Here is a 19,290-nt window from a genome sequence, read left to right as displayed (position 1 = left end):
CTAGCCATAACAGAGACACTGTTCCTGGTGAAGTGAACAAAAAATAAATGCCTTACTGTATAATAAATAATCCCAGTCAGATGTTCGTGTTTCATTTTGTTGATAAATTGCTGCATAATCATGGGTGAAGGAAAAATAATTTTAATTTGTCTTGCCTTTTCTATGCTTAAATATCACCTAAAGAAATTTTTTTTTTAAATACTGTTTTGCTTGGCAAGAAACACTTTAAAAATGTCACCAAAGCAGCCTGAATCTTAGATCTGCTATCTATCTCTTTGCTTTTTTCCCTCTCTTTGATAGGCTTTCCCTTCTTCTCTTGAGGTAATGAACATTATTGAGTAGGGGTCCAGCAGAGGTTAAGAAATGAGAGAATTTCCCTCGAGGGAGGAGATGAGAGGGAAAATGAACCTCGTGACAGATGTTAGTTACATTGCTTAATGCACTACTGGAAGAGGCTCAGATGCTCTGGAAATAACCTATTACAGACACCACAGGCTGCAGTGCATTGCAGTAAGGTCATCCGAAACGTCCCCTTTTAAGATTTTCTCTTTCACTGTCTTAAAACTTTGCCAAATTTAATCATTTAGGCTGAACTTCTCCATGCTAGGTTTTTGCCTCTGGCTGACTTTGCTGTCATTAGTTGTTGAAAGTTTCATCTAGAGCTGTTCATCCATTTCAGTGAGTAAGACTGGAGGAACTCTGCCCATAAATCCTCAAAGAGAAAGGCTCTAAAAGCTTTGATTTGTACATGGCAACCATAAAGAGACTCAGTGCATTGCAGACCTGCAGGAGCCTTTGGGTGCCCTCCCCAGCAGAGCCCCTTGCAGCCCTGCAGGCTCTCTGCAGCCTTCCTTCTCCTCTCCATCCAGTCTGGTGGGGTTCTGGATCCCTTTCCCAGCCACTGGTCCCCACCCAGGACACTTCTCTCTGCTGGTCTCTGCAGTGCAGAAGTTGGCATAGAGGGCCTTGTCCTACATCCACAACCATAAATGTCACAGTGATATCAGAAATGCAAAAGTTGTCAGGGTGTGCAAGAGCAGGAGGCAGGTGGGAAGTGGAAATGCTCAGCCTTTCATGGGGAAGGGACAGGATGAAGGGACAGGATCTCACTCAGGAGCAGCTGAGTGATGGGCAGCTCATCAGCAGGGCTTGCACCTTCATCTCCTGTAGCACCAAACACAGCAAGACCCTTACCCCAGCCAGGGCCCCTGGGCATGGCTGCAATGTAAATATTAATACTGATGAGGCTTTGCTTCTCAGTTTGTGCACATGCTGTTTTCCAAGCCTGGCAGTGTGGGAAATGGCCTGTCCCACTTGCTGGGGCCCTTGGAAGATAGTTTTTATTTAGTGTAATGGAAGCTGGTGTCAGCTGCAGTCAGAGGTTTGATTTTCCATCTCAGTGACTATAAATGTTTGGAAGTCCCCCTTGGGAGGGAGCCCTGGGACTGGTGCATTAGTCAGAGAGCCCATTTTTGCTAAGTGAGACTCTTAGAAATAAATAGACTCGGTTGAAAAGGTGAATGATTGAAGTTGCAGCTTGTGTCCATTTCCTATCTAATGGGAATCTCAGAGCACATGGAGTTCTAGATAACTGGGAGGATGTTGTATTGAGCAGACTTGCTGTTAGAAGCCATACTCCAGTCAGAGAACACACAGACGTGGGAGTTTATTGATGTTTAAAGAATGATGGAGTCAAAGCTTAGAAAGGGATTTGCTGCAATATTCCTGATGTACAGAAGCATAAGGAAGTCTGTGAGTGTTTTCAAGGTGCTGCTTGCTCTAGGTCAGGACAGAAGGCTCTAGAGACATCACGATGCCAAGCGTTGCTGTCACTGAAAACAAAGACAAACAGTTCATAGCATGTTCTGAAGGGGCACGAGGGAGGGCAGTCATGTTGCTGCTTGTGTATGTCTTGCTTCAGCCCCTCCCTGCCAAAAAAATTTGAATAATTTTCTTTCTTAGTTTTCCTTAAGTTTGTAGTATGCCAGTGGTCCTGGATGTATTGTATAAATGAATTTGACAGTGATGATGATTAATTGGGATATTCTGAATTGAAACACTGGGTCAAACCTACAGATGGCCTTAAAATTCAAGTTTCATACTATGTAGGGATATTGGTCAAATATTGGTCTGCCTCTGCACTTTGGTCTTGGATGTGAATCATCGTGAAGAGTGTGTAGAGCTGACAGTTTGGGGTTGCCTCTTGTTGCAATTCCAGAGTGCTGTATGTGCTGTATCCTGGATCAAGAGGTTTCAAGTCCATTGAAGCTGGTGGCCCAAGTCCCATTGTCTGCAGGGGACATCTGGGCTTTCTCCCTGGGATTCTCCCCAGAGGACAAAGTTTTAAAGCTGGGGCCCATGAACAAGGAGAGAAGCTGAGGGTGCAGGCTGTGAGCACCACGTGCAGGACTCAGCACAGGGCTCACTGGGCAGCACTGGGGCCACAAGAGGAACCAGCTGGAGCCCTGAGACATCTCAGGTTTGTGCAAGACCAATCCCAGGGGTACCTAAGCCCAGGAGATAAAGCAGAGAGGCATAATGCAGTGAAATTTCAGAGTGTGAGTAGGGCCTGTGTTCACTCAAATGGCACTCAGCCTCTCCTGAGCTGGGCTGCAGATTGTTCAATGGGTTGGAGGAATCGCTCTCTGGGACATGGCAAAGGAGAGGCAAAGACAGGCTTGTTTCTGAGATGTATCATACTGGCTACCTTTTGTAGCTCTCCCGTGTGTTACATTTGCTGGTGGAATGTCAGAAGAGCCTGTTACCACGTCCAGTTGGTTTCATGCCAGATAATCACTCCACTATTTCCTCTTGAGATGGTGATCCAAATAGTCAGATTATCCATTTTTCTTAATATTCCATTGAAAAGTAAATTACAATAACTGAAGCACACTTGAAAGAACTAGAGCTCCTTCTAATTATGTCTTAAATCCTGCCAAACACTTGTAAGCAGACAGCATTAATTTTTTTCTATGGGAGGGTTAGAAAAAGACCCATGTGAGAAAGTGACATGTTTCCACTTTGGTAATAAACGTTGGTATTAGCTGCTGTTGTGTTCTGAATGGAAATCTCTCAACAACTGTTTTGAATAAAACCCAGATAATTTTGTTCCGGGAAGATAGGTTCTTGTGTAAACAGTTCTTTCAGTGTATGCAGTGGATGGTAGCAGTGACAGCAAACAACCTGCAGCAGAGTACAGCCTGTGCAGTGTGCTGTGCTTTACAGCGTGAATCAAGTCAGTAAGTGCTGGGCTCTGTAATGTGATGCAGAGTAAAAGCTGTTGATTCAGCCTTTTTTCTTGATCATTATCACTGTGAGGCTCCCACAGGAGTTTGTTTAAGGAAGATCTAGGTAAGAAAATCATTACTGGCTCCTAATTAATCACACAGCAATAGCCTTGGTGGGTGCTCAGCCAGGGTCTCTGCAGGTACTGCAGGATGCACAGGGCTGGGCTCTTCTCAGGGCTGTAAAATGCCTGACTGGCAGAGGCAGAGCTCAGGATCAGCTGAATTCCTGGCAGAGTTCTGTGCATGGCCAGCCCTCTGCTACCTCTGTTAGAGCATGGAGTCCCTCCTTGCCCTGTCCTTGTCCTGCAAACATAACAAAGTGGAAGGACAGAAGCAAGAAGGCAAACTGCTGTGTAGTGTTTCCTCACAGACAGCAAGGCAGAGTGAAGCAACAGGGTATATGAAAGGGTTTCAGCAGGATGTAAAGTTCTGGACTATTTTCCTTTACTTAACCTGCCATGAGGCTCTTTTATCTTTGAGCCTGAGAAGGCCCCATTTTGTCCAGTTTATTTTAGTCACTGCATTGAAATATGAGTGTAAAAACAACAACAAACCCCATCCGCATGAAACCAAATTTGATATTTGCTCCCTCTCTTAATGCAATCCCATGAATTTCTTGCATTGTTGTGTCTCATGTAGTAAGGGTCCCATGCAGAGAGCAAACAATACAGCAGTGAGAAGACAGATGCTCTGCTAATGGGAAACCAAGGAGCAGAGAGTCTGTGAGGGATTACAGGCAGCCTGGGGTCGGAATACATTATTAGCATAGCACCCAATTCAGAAATTAGTTTTCAGAATTAAATGCCTGAAGCATTTTGGCAAAAACTCCTTATCATCCCACTCAAAAGCTCTGAAAGCCTAAAGGAGTAGGAATCTCGAGGCTGGGCAGCCACGTTGGGTGACTGTGCAGTGCTGCAGCAGTGAATTGGAGATTTTACAGCTTCATACCATTGCCGGGGCAGCAGCTGCCACACCCTCTGAAATGTAGCCCACTGGCTCTGCTTGCACAAACCTTCAGCAGGTTTTGAACATCCTCATCAAAGAAGCAAATGGGCCTGAATGAGATTCCAGGGTCTGTTTCCAGGAGGAAGGTTTTGTTTTGTTGAGTGCATAACAGCAGGGAAGAGCAGCAGCCCCTCCTTGGGCACAGTCAGGCATGTGAGGGAGGAGCAGTGACATGTCTTTTCAAAGGCCTGGCATTGCCTAAGGTAGAAAGTTTGGGTCCTGAAGCCTTTTTCAGGCACATTATTTCAGAATGTTTTTCTTCTGAAAATCATGATGGGAACATCAAACTTTAAAAGACCCTGGTAGACAACCAAGATTTGCTACAGGACTGAGAACAGGCAGGAGAAATTGTTTCTCATAGTACTTGGTGGGATTATCCTCCATGCATAATTGTTTATTATATGCTCAAAATTCATTGTTAATTTCTTTTAGATATATTGCATGTTAGACAGAAGAGTTATAAATCCCAAGATTATCACAGGAGGATACAAACAGGCCTAAATAGTCAGGACAGAAGGGGTCTTGTTTTCCTCTTACATTGAAACAAAGACTCTTGGACAGGATCATTAGAGGTTTTTTGTTGTTTTGGGGTTTTTTGCCTGTTTGATAATCAAAGTATATTGGACAGCAAAGAAAAGAAAAGTTCAGCCAGCCAAGTCTTCTACTTTATTTTTACTCTGCTATTCTAACATAATTAACATATTTCTCAATGTTTATTTAGCTTCCCAGACTCTTATTTTGTATAAGTATCATTGAAGAGCTTAATTACAAAGTCTTCATTTGTGCATATAAAATGAGATTTTATTATTCTGGTAGAGAAGACAAGGACAAGGTAAATAAGGGAGAAAACAGTTGAGACCAGACTTAAGAAATCAGGAAAAATAATATGCCAGCTCTTCAACTTCCACTTTGTTGGTTTTTTTGGGGTTTTTTGTTTTTTGGTTTTTTTTTTTTGCAACCTGGTGTATCCAGCACTGTACTCCTGACTCACAGAAGGGAGAGTAAAGGGTAACATTTCATTTTCAGCTTTGAATTTCAGAGCTGATCTTTTAATAACAACTTCTCTCAGTGTTTTTATATGTACTCAAGGAGTATCTGTAATGAATATTAGGGAGAGTTCAAAATTACACTTCCCATTTGTTGTGGATAGAGTGTCCATAGACTTCTGACTGTTCCCATCCAGACTGACATTGGTTGTATTTACATCACTTTACTGCTCTGCCAACCAAATACTTTTTTAAGAACCTGGCACAGAGGGAACCCTTGTAGAGGAAGGCTGGAATTGTGCCCCGCATTGCTTAGATCCTGAATGAAGCTGTGCCTGTGGATGCCACAGGAACAGAACCAGAGCCAAGATTTGGCTGCTCCATGAGGGTCTTGCCTATCAGCCTGTGTCGCCTCACTGCTTCACCTCAGCCTGTTCTTCATGTCTCCAGATTGGGAATGGGGGCTGCTGTGCTCAAAAGCTCTTTTTACTCCTCTGACTCAGTCAGTAATAAGAAAGGCTCTGAGCCTGTGTAGCAAAACCTTCTCCTCTCTCAGTTACCTGCTCACTGGGGGACCAGAGCTTCTCCCTCCCAGCCATGCTGGGAGCCCACCCTGGGAGGCTCCTGGTGTGCTGAGAGGCAATGAAGAGGCTCCTCTGCCTTGTCTGCAGTCTGGAGCAAGTCACAACTCCTCTCCCACTGCACACACAGGATCCGCGAGGGTTGTTAATAATCGAGTGCTTCAAAGACAAACATTGACAATTTTCATTAGTATTTTAAGACTTTTAAATTCTGCTTCTAAAATTCAAAGCTTAGCACAGTAGCTCTATTTGAACACTCCAAGTTAGGATCAAACAGTGCAAAGAAGTAGTTTACTGTAAGCTCCAGAAATGTCAAGAAAGTAATTTATTGCTTTTAGCAGCAGTGCCCACTGTGTTGCCATCCTGTAGAAAACAGTGCTACTTTTGCAGCCCAAATAGATGTAAAATACAAGCAGACCTGGATCCAAAACCCTGATCTCACTGCGCCAGACCTTCAGTCTGTCTGGGATTGACCCTGTGACCAGGAGAGAGAAGAGTGTAGTGGTAAGGGACAGCTCCCTGAGCCTGGGAAATATTTTGTCACTGCTCTTAGACTCACTGGCATTTTGCAAAGTCTTCTTAATGGGGTAATCCAGTTCTGGATGTGTTTGACTAATAACAATTCTCTTGTTAAAAACAAATCATGGTTTTAATTTAATAGGGTTACTTATATAAAGAGTGATTTTGTGTCAGCAAAGCCTTTCTTTCTGACAGAATAATTTATGACAATCTAGTTAGCAATAAATGCCATTAATCTGACCACTGTGCCATTCTCTTCCTGGGGAATAATGTCCCCTCTTAATCAATAGCTGGGTGAATGCTCCTTTGCATTCCTTATCAAATGACAGCCAGATGGTACTGGTAAATTCATTCCAGCAGGATTTCAGAATTAGCTGGATTTGTGCTGTTGTTAATCCTCTGCTGTCTGTGTCACTAGGACTGCCCACCTGTTTCCAGTAAGGCTGGAGCTCCCAGCCCTAGGAACAGTCTAGCCAGAGGGTTACTCAGCCATGGGGCAGCCAAGAAACATCCCCAGCAGTGAGACTGCATCAGTAAGAAAAATGAAAAAGCAAATGAAAGTAGTATGTTGCAACAGCAGCCAGCTAGGACTGTCTGCCTCTGTATTTGCTCCTCAGCACCCTGATCTCTTCTAGGGAAGTTTCAAAGTTTCTTAAGACTGCATGGGCTGTGTTTCTTAGGGCATGGTGAGTTTTGGGCTGTGAGAGCTGCTATATCATTTACTGACTTCTGGGCCCATCAAAGTGTCTACAAGACCTTTTCCTACATAATCACTTTGTTGCATAGCAACAATAATTTTGTCTCCAACCTATTGATCCAACATAACATGTAATCCCCTCACTCCAATGAAAAAGAAAACATATGGCAGCTCCAGGCAGGGAACCACAGGCTTTTGATGTGAGGGGACAGTTAATCCCTACTAAACCAGGGGGGAATGGAGCAAGATATGCACTCTGTTGGGCTCAGAGGATGCATTAGGTGCCTGAGCCAATTAACCTGTGTTCTGGGAGAGGAGTCTGGTTTACATGCATCCTCCCTTTCCTTATCTTTGTGTTGTGCAACTAAAGCACATTTCAGGTGAGCTCTGCTAGAGGAGCATCACTGTGCAGTGCCCCAGGTGGGTGGGCACAGGCAGGATGGTGCACACAGCTCTCAGCTGCAGAGGGTGAGGGGAAAGTTCAGCCCTGCAGACACCAGTTTCAAATGTACATGGCTGGAGTTCCTCAGGGAGGTGTCTCTTGTTTGTAGGCTGTGGCTTGGTAGGTCAGTCTGATAACCTGGATGGTTTTTCCATACCTCTAAACAGAGGGCTAAAAGTGGATCTTGGCATCTGAAATGGGATCTGCTTTGGGGACAGGAGCACAAAGTTAAGGTGAGCACTGCTCAGGCAGGGAGCTCAGAGCTTTGGTCCCAGGCAGGCAGAGCCTCTCCCCAGAGCCCTGGCCCTGCAGTGTGGGCTGGCAGCTGGGCTGGGGACCATGGTTCTGAGGTACCTTCCTGCTGCCCACACTGCAGCCAGCCCAGGCTCCTGTGAGTGCCCTACTGGATTCTTCCTGCCTGGAAGGCTTGGTATCCACAAGGCAGCTAAATCCTTCTTGGAACTGGGTTCATTCTTCTAGCTTGCAAATAGCACTGAGTGAAATGTGGGTCCAAAGTCTGAGGTGGATAATTTGAGCAGGATTTGGGGAGGTGAGTCCTCTGTTATTTAAAAGAGTAAATTCAAGCTAGTTTCTGCACACCAAGCACAAACTTTCCATAAAGACTTTAAAAATAAAAAAAAATTAAATTTACAATAATGCTGTTACATGGGAAATCACAGTGGAAATATTGCAGTGGATCAGAAACTGGTCTCTGAACATGCTGCAAGAGCTGAGTGAAGGCTTCTGATTCACTGTCTCCCAAACCTGTGTCATACACAGCACAGGCTGGAAAATAGCACAGCCTTCACCTAAAAGGTATTTCTATGGCTAGAAGAGCGGCTACTAATGATCCTTTCTTTTCTGTCATTTTAACAGTATTCAGGTTTTCAGCAAACAGCAGACAAGTGCTTTGTTTGTGGACACCTCATAATGGAAATGGTAAGAGACCTAAACTCCTAATGACAGGTAACTTGGGAAGTGCACTGTGAGACATCTGTTTTTCCTTATCCATGCTGGTATTGTGTCTTCACTGCTGTCAACATAGTTTTTGAAACTGAGGCAGTAAATAAAAATACCTTCATGCTCCATTACTACTATTAAGTACAGAAAGTTGGGCTTCTTTGCTACCTAAGAACATGGAAGGCTATTACTCTGCCATTTGTGAGTTAAAATAAAATAGAATTTTAATACTAAAGGGGAAGTACAGCACAGCTTCGTATGAGAATATGGTAAAGGAACACGGTGGGTGTGCTCTGTAAGACAATAGATAACTAGAGCTCAGTCATGTGGGTGGAATCTGGGATAGAGCAGAGAGGGACATTGTCAATAGCCCTGACATTTGTCACCTGCTCTGGGACTTGCTTTGTTTACCCTCTGTTGCTTGCTCCACATCATTTAAAATGCATTATTGCCACTGGGATTTTCAGGGAGCCAGTAGTCAGAGTTATTTTTGTAATAAAAATAAAATCAAAGAGCTTTGGGTTGACCAGATCCTACTGGCATCCTTTCAGTGGGTGAAAGTAAGAAGAGTTGTGTGTGCTCTTTTAAGCAGAAATTCCCAAACAAAATGAAGTGGTTTGCACAACAAAGAAGGGCAGATCCTGCCGTGTATCTGTTTTCCTCTTGCTTCAAAGTGTGCACGAACCTCAGTGTGCCTAAGAGAAGTAGCTGGTGTGTTGCACACATGGAGGTTCAGTCAGAGCTGGAGCAGGGACTTCACTAATGAGGATTCTGGCTCATATTCTGGCACCACTGGTTGGACAAGGATATTGCTCGTTTTAGCCCAAGAGCAAATCTCTAGAGTTGTGTCATGCTGGGAGGGGGAGGGGTATCCTGACGTGCGTGCTTTGAGCTGGCCCTTAATTGCAGAATCCCAGGCAAGAGTCCATAATATCTCACTGGTGGAACTCAGTAGCTGGAAGCTTGGCAGGTGCTTGTCTCTCTCTCCCATCAGCAAGTGTGCTCTGACAGAAGGAAACAGCTCTGGGAGCTGCAGGATTTCAGCACTCCTGTTGGGGTAATTCCAGCGTGTTCCTGCCCGGGAGCACAGCCCAGCCCTGCTGTGTGCTGCCCTGGGGCAGAGCTGGGGCACTGCAGGGCTGGGTGAGGAGCTGTGCTCAGGGCCTGTGGCTGCACAGCGGTGCCAGGCTGGCACCACAGCGAGCTCCTGCAGCAGCACCAGCCCAGCACAGGGACCAGCTCTGGCTGGGAACGGCCTTCCCAGTCAAACAGAGCCTGACACCACTGAACTACAGAGAGGGGGAAAAAGGTTAAATTAAATTGGCCCTTTTTTCTATACTTCTTTCCTTTTGGTTTGATCTTTATTCACAGAATCACCTATAGGGCCATGGGAGCTTGGTCTGTGTAGATTTTTCATCTTGAACTTCCCAGCAGCTCCAAGCTGAGCACTGTGCTAGCAGCTGAAATTTTGAAATTACCTTCCAAAGATACTTCTTACACCCAAAATGTATGGAATTGGTCTTATAATCTGTTGAGAGCTGCCTGAAAGAGATAGCTGTGTCTCACTCTCCCCAGGGGCTTGTTCATGAGCTTGCAGTGTCCTCCTTGATGAGTGTCACGTACGAGGACATCAGGATCTGTTCTGCAGTAGTGCAGCCAAGGCTGCCTCAGACCTTTCCCTGAAACCTTTAAAATGCAGGGGCAGGTCAGCATGGGAGAAGCCTGGGCAGATGCATGGATCAGTATCCAAACACATGGATAGTGATGGAATTTTCTCAGAAACCAATGGGCCCCTGTGACTGAGTGATAACCAGTCAGTAACTCCAGGAGATTAGGATCCTGAGTTAATAAAGAGGCACCTCTTTATTTGCTTGTTTTGTTGTTTAACTTTTTGAGTAATGACCAGTTTGGATTCTGTCTGTCACAGCCTGTTAAGTTTTGTAAAGTAACTCTGTATCCAGTAACTTGTATTTGGAATTTCCCCAGAAATGGTCTGTGAAGCCATTTCTAATTTCCATTGACAGTACTGGCCCTGCAGAGCTAAAGCTGATGGGCTTAGCCTGATTTTCAGTTCTTGCTCTTCCTTGGCAGCATATTGAAACCCACTAAAATAAGCAAGTTGATTGTTTTAAGAGGCCCCTTGCTGACAGATCTGCAGAGTGGTAATTTCATCCTGAAGTGCTTTTCTCACTGTCATTATTAAGAATGAGAGAGACACAGCGGTTTATGGGGAGAGAATATCTCATGTAATCATGCATCCACTTCTTTTGTTGTTTGCCCCATAAGATCTTACAGGCCCTTGGAAAGTCCTACCATCCTGGCTGCTTCCGCTGTGTGGTGTGTAACGAGTGCTTGGATGGAGTCCCCTTCACTGTAGATGTGGAAAACAATATTTACTGTGTCAAAGACTACCATACGTGAGTACACAAATCCACTGCATGCTCAGCAAAATGACAGTAGTTAAATCATTGATGTAGTTATAAGCCTTGTGATAGATAAAAAGGTCACTCCTGTTTGCTCAGATGTCCCTCAACTGCTTCTTCCATGTGTTGCATTTGTAAAGTATTTTAAGGTTTGTTAAGCAGTACCTTATGGGCCCACTATGGCATACAGTGGCCAAGTGAGGCTGAAAATCAAATTGTGTCAGAGGATGGGCTTCTTGGGGGCTGTTCCTCCACTTCTTTCAGGACTACCAACACTGATTATACCAGGCCACTTCTGCAAGTGTTGGTAGGCTCTGCTGGCTGTTTCATGAGCAGAGGTTCTGGCAGTGCTTGACACAGGTGTGAGTTTTGTTAACTGACAGAAGACGTGTAATAAACAGTTACTGTTAGAACCATTTGTTGAGCCTTACCTGACAAAAGGTAGAGGTTTAAGAGATTGCTTTTGGACTCTTTCCTGATTCCACTCAAAGGCAACAGGATCCTGCTCTTAGCTCCAGTTAACCAATAACTCAGTTATGCAGCAGGAGGAAATCACCCTGAATTCAGCCCTCTTGGTGCCAGTCTGTGTTACAAGGACACAGTGAGTAGTGGCCCAGTGACTGGCATGAAATGCAGCTGTGGACCATAAGTCCATTTGTGTATTTAGCTGGTAGATTCTGGCCACGACTTCTTTCAGGACTACCAACACTGATTATACCAGGCCACTTCTGCAAGTGTTGGCAGGTCCTGCTGGCTGTTTCATGAGCTGGTAGATTCTGGCCACAATCAGCCCCTCTCCTGTTTAGGACACATGGTTATGGCTTTCTAATGTCAGAGTCCCTAAGTCAGGAGCTGCTTTGTAGTCAAGCATCAAGGCTCTGGAAGAATTTGAATGGTTTTATAAATAAAGGAAGGAAGGAAAGAAAAATGGCATATACAGGAAGAGGGGTGGATTCACTACGCCTCAAGGTCGGGAAGACCTAAACAATAAAGTAGATCAGCCTTTGCCAAATCTCCTTTTCATTGAATATCATCAATAAAGGCGTTTCAAATCCTGTGGATCTCTATTTTACTAAAAACAAGGCATGATTAGAATGGCTCTCTTGCTTCTACTTTTTGAAGATGCTTTAAATGTGATTGGAACATTTTCTTTTTGCACCCTAGGGTTTTTGCACCAAAATGTGCTTCCTGTAACCAGCCAATCCTCCCAGCACAGGTAGGTGTTAACATGCACTGACTCCTAGGGAAAACAGCTGTTGGCATATGGGCACTTCCTAAAAACACACTAAAGGCTTCTCCTTCCTCTCCCAGAATCTTTAGTACCATGTTAGATACTAAATTAAACACAGGTCAGCAGTAAAGTCACTCCCAAACATTCCCAGAGGTTGTAATAGTCATACTACTCCTACAGCATAGTACTTTTTATCTTCAGGGTGCTTTCCAGGTCTTCTTAATCTGTTAGAAACCTCTTTTAATTGAAACACTGACTGGGGCTCCAAGAACAACTCAGGGAGTAAAGCCCTTGCAAAGGCATCTGGTGGTTGCTGACCCTGTGGGAAGGCCACACAGTCTGTGTCCTGAGGTGGCAATGGATGGAAGTTCTTAAAGTTCTAAAAGACAACCAGAAAAATGGAACTAGGTGAAACCACACAGTCTGTGTCCTGAGGTGGCAATGGATGGAAGTTCTTAAAGGGGTTGAAAAGACAACCAGATGTCTTTTCAAAATGGAACCAGGTGAATCCTGCTTGCAAGCTCAGCCTGTGCTGACAGTGTTGTGGGCACAACTAGCCCATAGTGGGGCTCCCTGGTGCTCTGGTGGGTGCAGGACCCTCTGAGCTGCCTTTGCTGAGGTCACTGACCAGCTCATTAGTAAGCAAGGGCCTCAGCATCTCCTGCCTTTCCTCTGGCCATGTTTACAGCACCAGAGCTTCCCTCCTGTGAGCTGCTGTGCCCCAGTGAAGCCTGATGCTAGAGCCTCTCACATGCCCACCTCCATCACTCTGCACAGTACTCTCATTTGTCATTAGTATTTCTGTTAATTGGCCAAGTAACCAAACCCTAAAAAACCCTATAAAGGGTTTTTTGAACCAGAACTGCTATGTCCTGATGGGTTGTGAGGAGAAAACCTCTACGTAAATATCACTGAATTTGTGTCTTATAAAATAATTCTTTTTTTCTTTTCAAGAAAGAAAGGAAAATAATTAAAAGGCAGTCATAGTGCTGACTCACCTGATGACTAGCAGGACACACTCCATATTCTTTCCCTGGGAGATTTCCTAGGTTAGTTCCAGTCTAGCAGTGCAGGTGCTGACTTGCCCACAGCTTCTCTCAGACACAGTCCACAGCATATCTGGTGCTCTAACCACACCTGGAACTGGAAACAATGCAAAGCAACCAATTTAATGAGCTGTGTCTTCAGAGCTGATCAGAAGAGCCTGTGAGGTTACATGAAGGGTATGGGCTGCTCTGCAGGGCCTGGGGCTCAGCCAGAATTGCACAACTCTGCTGCACCACCCTCACGCTGAGGTTTAGCCTGTGCTCATCATTACCTGCCAGACTGGTATGTCATTCCCTGTGGGGACACAGTGACATGTGCATGTGCAAAAGAGCTGTGTGGCCAATGGTTTGAGAGGAACACAAGTCCTGGAAATCAGGGCAGGATGTATACAAGGAAAAGTTACCCAATGAGCAGGGTTTTGGCTGGTAATTTGTTCAGATCCTGGGTGGCCTTGGAAGATCAACTGATTTCAAGACTGATTTCCTTGAGGATGAGGTTTTGGCTACACTTCCCAAATGACCTCTGCAGTTTAGATGTGCCACACACTCAGACTGTTGCTACCCAGCTGAGGAGTGCTGCAGAGCCATGTCCTGGTGCCATGACCTTCAGTGGTCACAGAGCCCTGCTGCACGGGGGACAGGGCCTTCCCCCAGGGACACAGCCCCCCAGAGCAACGAGCTGGGCACCGTGTGAGCCCTGAAAAACCCTTCTGAGACACCACTGTCACCTTCTCTGTGCTCCCCCAGGGCTCCGAGGAGACCATCCGGGTGGTGTCCATGGACAAGGATTACCACGTGGAGTGCTACCACTGCGAGGTGAGCGGGGCCCGGCCGCGGCAGGGCCTGCCCTGGGGACTGCTCTGCTTTGGGGACTTGCTCTGCTTTGGGGACCTGCTCTGCTCTGGGGACCTGCCCTGCTGACTGCTCTACCCTGGGGACTGCTCAGGCTTTGGGGACTTGCTCTGCTTTGGGGGACCTGCTCTGCCCTGGGGACCTGCCCTGGGGACCTGCTCTGCTTTGGGGACCTGCCCTGGGGACCTGCTCTGCCCTGGGGAACCCTGACTCACCCCATGGGCTGCCCTCCCTGGCCCTTGCACACCTGGGCAGGTAGGGCTCTGCTCCACAGCTCCTGAGGCAAACAAGCTGGTGAATGCTGCTGGCTGGAAGGGGTGCTGCCATCGCCAGTGTCAAATTAGTTTTGGAGGGGTTTTCCCCAATATGTTAGCTTCAAAGCTGGGCTTGGTTTGTTGGGTTGAGTTTTCTCAGTACTTCTGAATGGGGAGTGAGGAAAGAGTAGGTGGCAGTTCTCTTTTTCCTCATCTCTAGGTGCAGTCTGTAGGGCTCTGATCTGAAGAGACTTGAATTTACATTGGCTGTGCAGGGAAGGAGTCTCACTGGAAGGCCTTTCTAGGGGATCTGGTTTTTCCATACTGAATGAATATTGGTTCTTTACTAGAAAATTGACCAGGATACCATGACTTTCTGTCACTTTTTTGGGAGTAGTTTCTTATTGTGCAGAACATTTAAACATTTATTGCCACAGATCAAGTTGTGGAATTAGTGTTCTTGCTTCAGAGAGGAGACCTGAGTTTATCCTTAGTCCTGCCTCCAGCAACATGAGAAGGGAAACAAACTCACTAAGCTGGGATCAACCAAAAACTTCTCTTTTGCTGTAGCTTTGGCACTTTGACATAGCACACAAATATCCACACAGATCTTACCTGTTAACACCAGGGGCAGAAATACAGCAGTGCTGCCTTCAGGCATGAAGGTTTTATGAAGAATCTTCTGACTGAGAGAGAAAATAACAACGTTCAGGGAAATCTTGAAATACTGTGTACCTAAATGTAAGGAAGGCCCCATCCACTCAGCTATCTCCTTTCAACAGACACCTGGTACTCCATCCATTTCTATTAATTTTTCAAGAGAAATTGGCACAGGAAACCACCATATTTTGGAGAGCTGAACTTCCCTCCTCCTTCCCCCAACTATTGCTCTGTGCAGGCTTTACCTAAGATGACAGCTCCCTCCCCTGCTCTCAGGCTATTGACTTTATGCTGGAATGTCCCACTGGGGGTTTATTTTCCATTCTATTTCATTATTAATTTCCCCATCCTCCTTCCCATTTGAGGCAAATCAAGCTGCCTCCACATCTGCCCAGAAAGGCAGAGTGCATTTGTGTACAGAAATCAGGAGTTAGCCATGTGTCAGCAGGGGTGGGTTACTGCCTGATGCTCTCAAATCAGGCTCTCTGCACACTGCTGTCCCCAAATGCTGCTGGAAAACGCAGTGCCAGTATTTTGAGGTACACAAGGTAGGCACGTGAAGAGTTCAGCAAAGGCTGCCGTGACTTAGGCAGCCACTTCTCATCTGCTGCTGCTGTCACCCTCACCTGGTGGCCACACAGAGTCTGTGGTCAGATTGGAAACTTTGCAGCTTTTCTGTGTCATCTCTCTCACGTGCAGCCACTGGATTTCTGTAGAGGAGTTCAAGCCCCTCTGCAGATCTCTGGAGCCCCATTCTGAAACTGGAATCCACTGACAAGACAGGCTTTCTCCTTGCAGAAAGAGAATTCAGTTTTGAAGAGGGAAGAAGATATGAACACTTGGCAGCTCTTAGGGCATCTGAAACTGATAAATTCTAATTTTATGTCTAGTAGAAATTGCTATAAAACCATTACATAATATATAGCAAAACACAGAAAATTACCTTGGCAGATACTTTGATTAAGACCTCTCTAACTCTCCAGTTTTAAAGCTTAGTTTAAAACCCATTTTCAGTCTTATTTCAGTATGGTAAATTTTGAGGATTTAAACTTGAGCTGTGAAACCTGGAAAATTATGCTTTGTGTTCACTTAAAAGCTTTGCATTTGTTTTCGGTACTAAAACCACCTATATACCCAGTTTGTTCTGTTTGGCTTTTTATTTCTTTCTGTTAAGTGCACAGATAAATACTCAGAATCTCTGGTTTCTCAGAACTGATCACAGGAATAATTTCTAAGTATTTAGCATACTTGAAACATTAAATCTGAGTACCAAACTTCAATGATTTCCAAATGCCCTCAGAACTACAGTGCTGGCAGTTGGAAATCAGGATGGTCCCTATTGCAGTGTACATAAGAGTCAGCAGGCAGGATCACTGTTAGCTGTTTTCTGTTTGTCTCTGTCTGTGGTTATGTGTCAGTCCCAGAGGTACCAGCATTTCCGCTAAGGATGGACCACTGGCCTTGACGGCTTTAAGTTCTTTTAATTCCAAATTAGAGCAAGTGTAGACGTGCTCCAGAAGTAAGATATGTCTCCTCTCCCCACTTTTGCCCTCCCCTCTCATTCTCTGCTTATGCTCCCCCACATCTGCCTTGCTGCCTTGCTGCAGGATCAGCTCCCCCTCTGTTCAAGCCTCTTCCAGGTTGTGTTTGTCAGGGGCAGCCCCTGGCCTTCTTTCTGGCTTTTGATTTGCATCACCATTTATTAGATGGAGAAGAGACCAGAATGGGAAAGAGTGGTGAAAAAAAGGCTGGACACTACGACAGCCTGTCCTGGATTTCAGTAGTGTCAGGGTGCCAGGAGCTGTGGAGGCTGCTGGCCTTGGAGGTGGGAGGGAGCTCCAGGGGCTGTGCAGGACAGGGCAGCAGGGCTGGGAGGGGCCTGCCTGAGTCCCTCACTGATCTGGGATGTCTCTCTTCCTTCCAGGACTGTGGCTTGCAGCTCAATGATGAGGAAGGCCATCGTTGTTACCCCCTAGAAGGCCACTTGCTCTGCCACAGCTGTCACATCAGGCGCCTTAATATCAAACTGCCATCACATCCACCTCCAAGCTACCCCATGCATGTCACAGAACTCTGAAAGACATTTCCATGATCAATCAGCCGCTGGAAAGAGAAGACAAAAATCTAAAAATTACTTTCGTGTTCCTTTAAAGATGAGGTTCCAGTAATAACCATCTAAACCAGCTATTTATTTTTCGAATCAGAGGTGAGGGGTCCTTTTCTGATCTTGTACATATGCATTCTTTTATCTAGACATTTTCACTGAGACACCGTCTACTTGAACAAATAATTCACACTAAACTGTATCTGTAAATGGCAGCATTTCTAAAAACAATGGTACAAAGGGCTGTTCTGCACTCCCTACTCTCTTCCTTCAGTGGAGATTTCACCCAAGTAAGGAGTGTAGAATTACTTTCCAAAAGTTAGCACCTTATCATATTGCAGCAAGCGTGATAAGATAAATGCTAGCATTTTAGCTAGTTTTGTTGAATTCTGGTCTTAGAGAATACTTAGATTCCAGAAGTAGGGAATAGGCAGCAAGCAGGTGTTTTAGCCAGGGCAGTTTTCAGCAAGGTTAAAGAAGGGTGTTCTGTGAAGAAGTGCCAGGCCAGCTCTCCATCCTACAGGGTCCCACAGTCATCCAAAGACTAATTATTTGGTTTGCTCAAGAAATGTGGCAAGCCTCTGATGTAAAGCCCACAGTACAGAGGATTGTATCCAAAAGATTGGCTCATGCAGGGGCAGCAGTTGCAGCTCTCTGTAATTGCTGGCTGTGTAGCCATGGCTTCAAAATGCATTCCTATCAATTTGGCACTTATTAAAGAATTCATCTTTCAAACCTGTTTTTTGTTCAGTAGGGTTCTATGCAAAGGTACACTTGTCTTTATACTGCTTGTTTTATCCAAGACTTCATTTGTTACCAACTGCTTCATGATTGTATGTTGAGACATTATTAAAGAGAGGCACAGTGGTTTGGTATTACCTTTTCAGCTTTGTGTTCTTTCCGAGATTACTTTTCAACTGATTATGGTGATTGTCTTCACTGGAAAGCAAAGTGCAGTATGGCAGGAATGGTAATTTAGAGAGTCAGACCACGAAACATCAGTGTTTACAACAAGTGTTAGCTGTACATAGAATGTGCACACTTTCATGTTTTGCATAAGCTTTTACAGTACCCTCAGACCTCTGGGGAGAATTATATGTCTTCCGTATAGGAAGTTAGATGAATCTTTTTTTTATGGTTGGTTTTCTACCGTGTGCTGATATTTTACATGCAAATCACACATCTGTATGTCAAAAAAATTCCTTGCATTCTCATGAGAATTGACCCAACCTTCCTGAAGCTGCAATTTATCATTGCTGCCTTTAACTGTATTCAAAGTTAAAATAAAATAAAATTCTTCAGCCCCAGAGGAAGTAGAAATACCAGACTGGATTCTTGGCATGTGCAAATTGGGACATTTCCATGCCAGTTCTGAACACTTGAGAATCTGCCCGATCCGTTCGGAAACGATCCCGTGTTAAATTCAGCATGCAGACTGATGGAATGACTTATTTGGCAACACCATTGCAGTTTAGTTTCTTATGCTCCATTGACTTTTTGAAAGCCATTTGTGGTGCTCTTGAAAAGCACAAAGAGCATCCAATGGCCACTAATTCCTAAGTGGAATAATTAACTCCCTTAACAGAACTTTTTGATAGTCTGGAATTTCCTTATGAGGAAAGGTGGGGGGAAGGGGAACAGGAAAAATTCCTGAGAACTATTTTTTTCTGTTAGTAAGGAACAAAAAGGATGCTTTCTGAACTTCTGCCAGACTTCCATTGGCCTGGATTAACCTGCCCTACTGAAGGCTCCTGGGCAAAGCAATTTTGTAGCTAATGTATATCAGTACATGTTGAATGTGACTGCCAGGATTTGAAGTAACTACAGTGCAGTCAGTGCCCCATTTCTGCACTGTGGTCCAAGAGGCCTGGCCTGCAAACAAGAGGCCAGAGGTACACATGCACTTCTGCATTTGCAACTCTCCCTCTGTGTCCACAGTCAGCAGCACAGCCTCAGGAGAAAGTGGAAGTGCATGTGCCAGCAAGTGTTGGAGAAAGGGGAAAAAAATGTCTTAAACTGGATTGTATGCCTAGGTCAATTCCTTCAGGTTATCACAAACATGGAAGGTGCCAGAGCTTCAGGACAAACTTTTGGCACCAGCTGCAATGGAATGCTCTTTCCATTGCAGGAGGGTGCTTTGGGTCACATTTAGCTTTGAGGCATTTTCACTTGCATGTCTTTACATGCAGTCTTTACCCAGATTAAGAAATCATTAAAATACATAGAGTAGGTTTGGGTATGTT

The 19,290-nt window shown here is 45.0% G+C and overlaps 1 protein-coding gene and 1 long non-coding RNA gene across 5 annotated transcripts in view; one reads left to right on the top strand and one right to left on the bottom strand.

Annotated features, from left to right (window-relative positions):
* The window catches only part of LOC120497104 (WT1 interacting protein), an 82,260-nt gene extending 63,268 nt beyond the window's left edge, over positions 1-18,992 (top strand). For all 4 annotated transcript variants that reach the window (XM_039698169.1, XM_039698170.1, XM_039698171.1 and 1 more), the window contains 5 exons: positions 8,394-8,456; positions 10,764-10,894; positions 12,065-12,116; positions 13,925-13,993; positions 16,868-18,992. In XM_039698169.1, coding sequence (XP_039554103.1) covers positions 8,394-8,456; positions 10,764-10,894; positions 12,065-12,116; positions 13,925-13,993; positions 16,868-17,020 — 468 coding nt within the window. In that variant the 3' untranslated portion in view covers positions 17,021-18,992. The remainder of the gene's footprint in view (positions 1-8,393; positions 8,457-10,763; positions 10,895-12,064; positions 12,117-13,924; positions 13,994-16,867) is intronic.
* On the bottom strand, positions 13,000-16,842 carry LOC120497105. Its single transcript, XR_005626432.1, has 3 exons — positions 15,570-16,842; positions 14,899-14,969; positions 13,000-13,274 (listed from the first exon to the last, which is right to left on the bottom strand). It is a non-coding gene; the product is annotated as an uncharacterized LOC120497105 (long non-coding RNA).
* Positions 18,993-19,290: the final 298 nt, after the last annotated feature.

This window comes from Passer montanus, unplaced genomic scaffold (assembly GCF_014805655.1).
Source record: "Passer montanus isolate IOZ18808 unplaced genomic scaffold, ASM1480565v1 scaffold121, whole genome shotgun sequence".
NCBI classification, from domain to species: domain Eukaryota; kingdom Metazoa; phylum Chordata; class Aves; order Passeriformes; family Passeridae; genus Passer; species Passer montanus.
The sequence above is the reverse complement of the archived record's forward strand: the minus strand, read 5'-3'. Positions and strand labels throughout refer to the sequence as shown.